Source organism: Crocuta crocuta, unplaced genomic scaffold (assembly GCF_008692635.1).
Source record: "Crocuta crocuta isolate KB4526 unplaced genomic scaffold, BGI_CrCroc_1.0 scaffold13, whole genome shotgun sequence".
Taxonomy (NCBI): domain Eukaryota; kingdom Metazoa; phylum Chordata; class Mammalia; order Carnivora; family Hyaenidae; genus Crocuta; species Crocuta crocuta.
In genome coordinates this window covers 1,931,130-1,941,474 of record NW_027530007.1, presented here as the reverse complement: position 1 = coordinate 1,941,474, position 10,345 = coordinate 1,931,130, and the positions used below count along the sequence as shown (strand labels likewise).

Here is a 10,345-nt window from a genome sequence, read left to right as displayed (position 1 = left end):
CTGTGCCCCTCCCAGCCCCTGGTGCTAGTCCCGGGCGCCCCCCGCCCAGCTCCCTGTACCTGTCCCAGGCGCCCTCCGCCCACCCCTCCACTTATTCCGGCGCCCAGAGCCCCACGCCCTGCGGGCCTGTGCCAGTCCCCGAAGACCCCGCCCCGCCTGCTTTGGCGTCGCATCGATGTGCTCGGCGTTCTCCTGAGCCGGCCCCAGAAGTGGGCGGGCCCACTTGCCTCAGGTGGTCTAACAGGCGCCGGGGAGGGCCAATGGCGTGATGGCGCAGCTCCGCCCCTTCCTTCCGATTGGTCGGGGCGGGAAGGCCGCGTCCAGGGCCTGGGGGCCAGAGCAGGAGAGGGACTGCTCCTCGGTCGCCGCTCCGCGCGCTCTCAGCTCCTCGGTTCTGTCCGCTCCTTCCCGGACCGCCGCCGCCGCCGTCGCCGCCGCAGCCATGGCCCAGTGAGTGACGGCTCGCGGGTGGCCGGCGCGGAGGGCGGAGCCTCCCTGAAGTCGCCTTGGCCCCGGAGGTGCCGGAGCACGGCCTCATGGCCCCCGGAGCCCCGGACCTTCGGGGTCTCGGCCCCCGCTGGCCGGGCTCTCTGCCCCTCGCGGCGGCTCCGGGCGGATCCCCTTTTCTAGAAAGGGCCGGGCGGGAGGGAACCCGCATGGCCGAGGGAAGCCAGGGCCCGAGCCGGGAGGGGAAGAGGCTGGCCAGTGGGCGGCCGTGCCTTCAGGGGCTTCTCCCCGGGGCGGGAGAAGGGGACACCGCAGTGAGTCATTACCGGGTAGACTGGAGCACCGCAAAGATTGCATGCCCTCCTGCGTGCACGCGTAGTTGGTCTCAAGAGAACTTGAGGTCCTTCGCGGTGGCAGAGGGCAGGGTGGCCTGGGAGGCGCATGCCTGGGTTCTCAAGGGTGGAAGAGAGTAGGGGCACAGAAGAAATGGCAAGGCAAGGTGATCATAGCAAAAGCCAGGACACTCTGGGTCCCTGAGTTGGAAGGGCTGAAAGTGGAACTGACTCATTTTTCTTTGTTCCTTTTCCCGGTCTTGTAGAGCCGATATTGCACTGATTGGACTGGCTGTCATGGGCCAGAACTTAATTTTGAACATGAACGACCATGGCTTCGTGGTAAGTTAGGAGGGCACACTCTTGTGGGTTCTTGGTGTGCCCTGATTTCAAAGATCCTATACGACCTGGAACTTATTTCTCTTGGTTTATTCCCTCTTGCTGCTTACGACATTTTTGCAAAGGAAAGAGAAGCACCGGGTCACCTGCGGGTGTGGGAAGACCAGCTCCACAGTTCTCTGAAGGACGGTCTTGCTAAATAGATCTGTCAGTTCTGTAAGCCTGAACAAACCTACCGGATGTTAAGAAGGAGAAATCCGGCCGGGGTATATGGAACTCCACCTTTATTGCCCAATGAGAATCGGGGGAGAGTGAAAAGTTTAGTTACAAACGCTAAACTGGCTTCGAGACAAAAGATAGCAGTTTCCAGCCGCTGGTCCCTAGATTTGATGGAGTCCCTATCAGCTAGTGACAGACTCCAGCCTGATTTGCCTCAGGCAGTCGCCCTTCACTTATATTCTGTGCAGTGCCTCGGGTTCACTTAATCCAGGGTCTGAGGTCTTTTGTGTCCTGGATCCTCTAATCAGAACTTTCTGTCCTTCTAGGTTTGTGCTTTTAACAGGACTGTCTCCAAAGTTGATGATTTCTTGGCCAATGAGGCAAAGGGAACCAAAGTGCTTGGTGCGCACTCCTTGGAGGAGATGGTGTCCATGCTGAAGAAGCCGCGGCGGGTCATTCTGCTGGTGAAGGCTGGCCAGGCCGTCGACGATTTCATTGAGAAACTGGTGAGGCCACGTCTGCTCCCAACTGCCGCTAGTGGGGCAACTCGTCTATTCCTTGAGCGAGATTTCACATACTTTTACTTAGGAGACTTCTTTCCCCCTCTTCAATTTGTGGATATGAACTGCTTGGTTCCAACAAACAATGCTTAGATGTCTCATGTTGGTTAGCTTGGCCCTAATTAAGGAACAATAAATCCTCAGGTGGTAATAATTCCTTAGGTATAAAATTCTGAAGCCACCCAGAGACGTTGCCCTAAGAATTTATTAACACCGGGAACAGAAACGGTGGCCTTCCCCGATCTTTGGGGTTCAAGAACGCTGACAGTTTGGGATGTGGTGTTATGCATCCTTAGTGCTCTTCACTGGTAAACCGGAGTGTCTGAAATTTAGAAGTTGATCCCCCCCCCCCCATGCTTAAATTGTTGTATCATTGAATATAAATGATGAGGGCCCCTGAGGGAATCCTGGGAATTACACCCTGAGTACTTATTTCTCAATGATTTGTTGGCTCTAGCAAGTGTATCTTTTTCGCAAGAAAAAAAAAAATATGTGTATTATGGGCCGGAATGGCTGTGCTGGGGCAGATGGGTGACCGGTGTCCAGTGTCCCAGCGAGGGCCCCTGGGAGGCAGGCCTCTGTTACACTCGTGGCCCTAATTATCAGCCGAGGAGGGAGTTGTGAGCTGTCTCTGGGGCACCTCTGGGGCCCCTTTCCTCAACACCGATAGTCCATGGGGACAAGCTCAGGGCCAGTGCCCTGCAGCCTCGGGGTGCTTTCCCCTCCAACAACAAAATGCAAAACCACACACAACCTACGGACGAAGGGGAACCCTTCAGAAATAACCTAGGAAGCCACTCAAAAACAATTCGACAGTAACAGTTCTGACGAAAAACTGAGACATTAGCTGTTTGGAAGAAACATTTCTCTGGGAGAAATGGAGGGACAATCAACAAAGGCAAGGGGTGAACATTCCGTTTCTCCGGGAGCCGTGGGGGTGCCTCCACAGGGAGCGGAGTTTGTAACCAGTGTGCTCCCATTAAACAAGCAGATGACCTCGGAAGGAGGAACACTGTGATAAGGGAAGGACACAGCAAGCTCTTTGTGCAGCAAGATGCTAAGCTGGTCACGATTAGCTGTAGACAGAACGGATTAGAAAGTGTAGCTGCTTCTTCGGCGTAAGAAATAACGAAGTCAGGTTCACTGGAGCCCCGTGGGGGAAGCAAGGGGACTGAATGGTAAATGGTAAAGCCCATGTGTTTTCTGTAGGAGGATGTGCTTGTTCGAGGCCCGGTCTCCTCCTCCATCTCCAGACGGGGGCGATCATCTCACTCGTTCAGGCACCAAACCACCTGACGCCTGTTCACGGGTCCCCTATTCTCTCCGCACAGAGATTTTATAGGACGTGATGTAATCCTTTAGAACGAGTCCTGTTCCCAGTGTTTGGCAATGTAAACCAGCCAGGGGCACACACTGGAAATACAAAAATTTTCAAGTAGGTTTTGGTTGTCAAATTTTAAGTTGTAGGGAATGCTGACTGGTCGTTAGCCCTAACCTTTCACGCAGGCTCCAGCTGTAGCCACGGGGAGGATTATTGAAAATTAAACAACTTACGCTTTTAGGCCAGATCTATTTGGGATAAATTCCTGTTTGTATTATTTGCTCAAGGTACTTTCTAGTTTTGGCTCTCATTCCTTTGGCTCAGCTTAACACCAGTGTCTGGTTACAGGTACCATTGTTGGATGCTGGTGACATTATCATTGATGGAGGAAATTCTGAATACAGGGATACCACAGTAAGTTTCCTTCAGTCTACAATCTTCCTGGTTCTGAGAACATTCTAGAAAAAAAGGATCGGCACTGTACATGTGATAACAGAATGGACTGTCCTGTAGTGCTGACTATGGGGCTTGGTGCTGATGTTGCAGTTCTTGGCCTTTGTTTCTGCTGAGACTTACATGTAACTCAGAAGGATGACTTTTGCTTGGATCCAACAGGCTGAGAGTTTGTGCTTAGCTCTTCCCTGCTCTGCCCCCCGCCCGTGAAATGTCAGTCAGCATACAGCGTGGTTGAGAACCACATCTTTTTTTTTTTAATGTTTTGTTTGAGAGAGAGAGCGCATGAGCTGGGGAGGGGCAGAGAGCAAGGGGGACAGAGGATACCAAGCCGGGGCTTTGCACTGAGAGCAGTGAGCCTGATTCAGGACTCGAACCCATGAGCCACGAGATCATTGCCTGGTTGGAAGTTGGATGCTCAACCAAGTCACCCAGTCACCCTGAGAACCACGGCTTTACTGACCTCATATGCTGGAAGGAGTCTGTACAATCTGAAGTGCTGAGAGGGGGGTTGTCATATTTGTATTAAGCTCTTTGGCGTTTTTAATAATGTTTTATTAGAGAGAGCGAGAGTGGGGGAGGAGCAGAGAGAGGGGGACAGAAGATCCCAAGCAGAGAGCTTGATGGCGGGGCTTGAGCTCACAAACTGACATCATAACCTGAGCCAAAGTCAGATGCTTAACCGACTGAGCCACCCAGGTGCCCCTGTATTAAACTCTTGACTGAGTCTTACGGTAACTGGATCTTCCAGTAAAATGAGAATATATGTTTGGCTTTATTATTTCCCTTTGGGGGAAGGATAGCTATTTATTTTGTTTTATTACTTTACTTACTATTTTTAAAATTTTTTAGAATTTATTTTGAGAGAGAGAGAGAGAGAGAGAGAGAGGGGGGGGGATAGGCATAGAGAGAGGGAGAGAGGATCCCAAGCAGGCTCCGTGCTGTCAGCACAGAGCCGGATACAGGGCTTGATCCAGCAGGCTATGAGGTCATGACCTGAGCTGAAATGAAGAGTCGGACACTTAACTGACTGAGCCACCCAGGCACCCAGACAGCTATTTTAAACTTCTGTGGAGGAGCGCCTGGGTGGCTCAGTTAACTGGATGTCTGACTTCCGCTCAGATCATGATCTCATGGTTTGTGGGTCAGCTGTGCTGACAGCTCAGAGCCTGGAACCTGCTTCGGATTCGGTGTCTCCCTCCCTCCCTCTCTCTCTCTCTCTTTCTCTCTCTCTGCCCTTCCTGCACTTGCGCACATGCGCGTGTGCTCTCTCAAGAATAAATAAACATTGAACTTCTGTGGATTGTTTTTGTTTTACCCAAGTAATCTCTGCACACAACATGGGGCTCAAACTCACGACCCTGAGATCAAGAGTCACATACTTTACTGACTGAGCCAGCCCGATGCCCTGGATATGTTGTTTTCTGACTCCCAAACTGAGGGGATTAAATTCCTTGAAAGATCAGGTTGACCTTGGCCCCTTGGGTCATTTCACCTCCACTGTGGGCTTGCGTACGTGTCCGGTACCACCTCTCAGTCACTGGGAGAGACTTTCATGGAAGCGTGGTGATTCTCTCCTGTAGAGACGATGCCGAACCCTCAAGGCCAAGGGGATCCTGTTTGTGGGGAGCGGAGTCAGTGGCGGAGAGGAAGGGGCCCGCCATGGCCCCTCACTTATGCCCGGAGGGGACAAAGAAGCCTGGTGAGTATCAAAGGTGCCCACCTCCACCTCAGCACAAGGGAGCCCGAGCTGGGAGAAGGGTGGGCTGGGGACCCTTCCCCCACCTGGACCTCTGTGGTGCCCAAGTGTTGGAGACGCCGGGAAGGGTTCTTTCATCCGCTCTGCTGCTCTCACGTCATACATGTGCATATTGCCTTTTGCCTTTTATCTTCTGCTACTTCCTCCAAGACCGGGCCTAGAAACTCTGATTAGGCCTACAGAGCTCAGAGGCTCTAAGGAAGCTGTTCGACTAGCGTCCTGTGCACCGTCCGGCCTTAGAAGTAGGTCTGCCTCTGCAAGTGATGTCTGGTCCTAAAGTAGCTGTTTATTTAACACTTGTGGGTGATGGAAAGAGCTGACAGGGCCTGTTTTGTCCCTGGGAGAGCAAGGGGGATGTTTTTATTTGACTTGGGGCAGAAACACATTTCACACTATTTGTTGTGCTGCACGTAAGAGGAGGCGTTGGCCACCGAAGGGGGGGTGTGTCGGTGATGGGAAAGAAGGGGTGCGTGAGGCGCGAGGGTGGGGGCTGATTGGACAGAGAATGAAAACCGATGGCAGGAATAATCCTACCTGCCGCTGACTGAGGGAAGCTCCCCCCGCTGTTCCGACCGCAGAGAGAGAGAGAGCCAGACAGAGGGAGCTAGGTGCGCAGCGCAGAAGGAAACAGAAAAGGAGGCTCCTTTTCAGGGAGGCACAGCAAGGTACCTTTCTCTTCTGAGGGAGTTTGATTTCCAAATATGCTGCACTTATCTCAGGCGTTAAAGAAAAGCGTGTTTAAACCTAATTCCCAGAGATGAAGGGATTCCTGGGGAAGTTACTTTTTCTGTTCCCTCTCTGAGGAGTAAGTTTGGGGATTCTTTTTTTTTTTTTTTTGGTAATGTTTTCTTAATTTATTTCTTTTTTGAGGGAGTGCAAGTGGGGGAGGGCCGCAGAGAGAGGGGGACACAGAATCCGAAGCAAGCTCCAGGCTCTGAGCTGTCAGCACAAAGCCCATCCTGGGGCTTGAACCCATGAACCTTGAGATCATGACATGAGCCGGAGTCAGTCATTTAACCAACTGAGCCACTCAGGCGCCCCAAGTTCGGGGATTCTTTTAAGTAGCTTACGTCTGCAAGTAGATAGAGGCCTTCCTGCTGCTGAGGAGCTGACGGGCATTCACCTTGGGGTAACAGCCCAGTGGGCTAGCCACGCAGACAAGATGCCCAGAAGGATGTGATGTGCACGGGTGCCCTGTCTGCCCCTGGACGCATTTCCTCGACCTGGCCTGGCAGAGGTCCAAGTGGCACTGTGACCTGATGTGCTCCCCATGAGACTGGGAGAGTCCCCAGCCCCCCACGCAGCTGTCTGAGCCTTAATCCCAAGCATTAGCTTTGCGACCCCGTCAGTTCAGGGTCTTTACCAAACACTTCTTGGGAAGGAGCCTTTGTTGGTCAGTGATGAGAAGAACGTGGGCAGGAAGCCCTGTGAGGTAACACACCCTCATGCGGGAGCCGTGGGAGGAAGGCAGAACACCCGCTTTTTCTCCAAATAGCGGTGGGTGCAGCCCTGAGAGCTCCCGCAGGGTCCCCAGGGCAGAGTCAGGCTGCACCCGACGGCGCGCACGCAGCCGGAGAGAAGGGCTCTCACAGGGACGTCCCTGTCGCCCTCTGTTTAGAATCACAGCTGCTTTTGATTGCGCAGAAGAAATTTCTCCTTGTGCTTCAATGCCTCCTCTGGCCTTTCTGTCTGTCTGTCTGCTCTAACTACAGAGTCCGCAGCCCCTGATGGGTTTCCCTTTGCTCTTGGCACGTTCATTACTTTTTTCCCATTTGAACAACAACAACAAAAGGGTGGGGGGTGGTCCTTGAGTATTTAATCGAGATCTCAACCCCTCTCCTTTTCAGCAGCTAAACTACACGGTTCCTTCCCACAGGCCCCACATCAAGACGATCTTCCAAGGCATCGCGGCAAAAGTAGGAACTGGGGAGCCGTGCTGTGACTGGGCAAGTTCTGGCTCCTCTTTCCAGCCGGCTGGTAACATGGGCGCGGGTGGCACTGAGCACACAAAGCCAGGACCCCCGTGGGGGCAACAAGCCGCTCAGATGTGAAGTTGGGGCGTGGGGAAGTCACCAGCTCAGCGGAGGCCCAAGGCGCATGCCTGTTTCACACGTCCTTGATCTTAACTGAATATTCAGTCTTGAGGTCGATGTGAAAAACAGCCCTCCCCAGTTCACCTGAAAGCGGGGTTCTTTAAGGAGGCACAGGAATGAGGGGGAGCGAGGTTTGGTGTAGCTGCGTGGCTTCAGGAAAACGAGGAAACATCAGAACCAAAAGGGCTTGTCTGTCCACGTGGAAGGGAGAGGACTGGCTGCTGCCAGGCTGCGTTGCTACTAAAATGAGTTTTATCCGTTCCGCAGCCTCCGCCCACCCCACGAGGCTGGGAGACCCGAGCTGTGACTCTGGCTCTCCAGTAACTGGGTGATGTGAGCAAGTTGGTCAGAAATCTCCGTGGGCTTCAGTGTTCTTGTCTGTAAAATGTGGGGGGTGGGCTGGATGGCCTCTAAGGTCTCTCGGGCCCCTAATCCCCTTTGTTAGTTTCATCTCCTCTGAGGGAGGTAAATGGTGGAGACAAACCGAGGACTGAGGCCTACGAGGAGTGGGGGGAATGGCCGACCACTCCCGGGGACTTCAGCTGTAGCGTCCATGCTGCTCTGTATGTTTTTACGAATTCATAAATCTACTTAGGGTAGAGAGAGGCTGGGCTGGATTTGGAGGGTGAGGAAGGCTGATGAGTTTCTCCTTAGTGTGAAGGACTAGGAAGTGAACTCTTACCCCTGGACAGTCGGTTACTACAGTAAAAGTACAGTGACAGTCACGTCTTCGTAGATATGCTTAGGACAGAGTCATGAAGACAGATACAGATACTGGCCCTGACGTGTCTATTTTTTTTTTTTTTTTTAATGTTTTATTTATTTCTGAGAGAAAGACAGCATGAGCTGTCAGAGGGTAGGAGGGAGGGTCAGAGAGAGAGAGAGAGATACAGAATCCGAAGCAGCCTCCAGGCTCTGAGCTGGCTGTCAGCACAGAGCCTGATGCGGGGCTTGAACCCACGAATCGTGAGATCATGACCTGAGCTGAAGTCGGACGCTCAACCGACTGAGCCACTCAGGCGCCCCTGGCCCTGATGTGCCTTGATCGTGCCTTTCCATAGCCCCACGGCTTCATCTCAGGATATTGAAAGAACTGGGATAGACCCCAAGTGCACCACTCCTTAGTTCGTTTTGGAAGTTATAGTCAGGATGGCATGAAGTAAGATGTTACTTGTTATGTTACTTAGCAGCCAAAGACATGGCTGTCACAGAAGGAGGCAGATCACCAGCGGGGACTCAGACAGTGGAGTCTCTCCGCGTCAGCAGTCCAGATCCTGGATCCATAGCTGGTCTGTAGGGACAGAATGTGCCGACCACACTCACACTTGTAACCACCAAGATCCGTGGTGAAGTTTTTCACCCTAAACTCCTAAACTGGCGCTCTGACTCTTGTCAGCTTTTTAGAAATCAGTATCTTTTGTCCAACTGTGAGGCCTTGGCGAGAACATGTTTCTGGGCTGATGAGGTTGAGGGCCAGACCTGGGATCTAAGGTCCCTTTACCCCTTGGTAGCCATTAGAAACACCTGCAACACATTTATGTATTTTTAAAAGTACAAGGGATTTAATGAGCTGACTTACTATAACGCCCGGTCGCCATGACCGCGGTGACCTCGGGAGGAGGAAGGGGGGAGGTCTTTTGCTCATGGGCAGGGCTGGGGGCGAGGGGCCCTTAGTAACAAGGGAAGGTAGGAAATTCAGGTAAAGGGCTGGGGGGTGCTGGCAGTGAGTCGGAAGGTGTGGAAAAATCTAGAATGAACTTAGAGTGAGTTTGAAGTAACTCTGGACTGGATTAACGGTTATATTGAATTGTTACCTAGTGACTCTTAATTTTAAAAACACGACAGATGTTTGCTTCATACTTGTCGTTCCTTGTGTGGGGAGGGAGCCTTGCCGACGAAGTTGATGTGGGCTTTTCTGGGGCCTCACCTGCCTCTCTGAAGGCCTCCTGGGACTTGTCGCCCTGACAGGTGGGAGATGAGGGCGCGGGGCACTTCGTGAAGATGGTGCACAATGGGATAGAGTACGGGGACATGCAGCTCATCTGTGAGGCCTACCACCTGATGAAAGATGTGCTGGGCATGGGGCACGACGAGATGGCAAAGGTGAGTCCCCGGCGCTGCCTGCAGGCGGCCGGTGATGCCGCTCAGAGGAGAAGGGAGGTGCTGGTGCCAGTGAAGCCTTCCCCTTCCTCCTCCTCCTCCTCCTCCCCGGGTCCTGCTGGTAGCGGGATGGACTCAGCCTGCTTGAAGGGAAGCTGTAAGATGGGAGAGCGAGTCACCGAGCCGAATTTCCCAGACAATCTCGGTGGCAATCATTACCGCCATTTGGTGACTCTTCTGTGTGTCAGGCCTGTGTCCCTTTATGGCATTACCTCATTTGGCCCTCCTGTCATCCCGTATGGTAGGTGGAGTAGAAGCTTGCTTTTCTTTTCTTTTCTTTTTTTTTTTAAGTTTATTTATTTTGAGAGAGTGAGACTGTGTGCATGGGGCCAGATGCAGGGCTCGGTCCTGTGAACCGTGAGACCATAACCTGAGCTGATATTGAGTCGGATGCTTAACTGACTGAGCCACCCAGTGCCCCCTTTTAAAAATTTTTTTTAATGTTTATTTTTTGAGAGAGAGAGAGAGACTGAGTGCAAGTAGGGGGAACGGCCGAGGGGGAGAGAGACAACAGAATCTGAAGCAGGCTCTAGGCCCTGAGCTGTCTGCACAGAGCCCGACGCGGGGCTTGAACTCACGAGCAGTGAGACCATGCCCTGAGCCGAAGTTGGACGCTTAACTGGCTGAGCCGTCCAGGCGCCCCTCCTCCTTTTTTTTTTTTT

At 52.8% G+C, this 10,345-nt stretch overlaps 1 protein-coding gene across 1 annotated transcript in view; it reads left to right on the top strand.

Annotated features, from left to right (window-relative positions):
• The first annotated feature begins 334 nt into the window (after nucleotides 1-334).
• Nucleotides 335-10,345, top strand: part of PGD (phosphogluconate dehydrogenase) — a 16,324-nt gene continuing 6,313 nt past the window's right edge. The window contains exons 1-7 of the mRNA XM_077763828.1: nucleotides 335-450; nucleotides 1,046-1,121; nucleotides 1,664-1,843; nucleotides 3,567-3,632; nucleotides 5,255-5,373; nucleotides 7,307-7,376; nucleotides 9,492-9,626. Of these exons, the coding sequence (XP_077619954.1) occupies nucleotides 443-450; nucleotides 1,046-1,121; nucleotides 1,664-1,843; nucleotides 3,567-3,632; nucleotides 5,255-5,373; nucleotides 7,307-7,376; nucleotides 9,492-9,626 (654 nt within the window). The 5' untranslated portion in view covers nucleotides 335-442. The remainder of the gene's footprint in view (nucleotides 451-1,045; nucleotides 1,122-1,663; nucleotides 1,844-3,566; nucleotides 3,633-5,254; nucleotides 5,374-7,306; nucleotides 7,377-9,491; nucleotides 9,627-10,345) is intronic.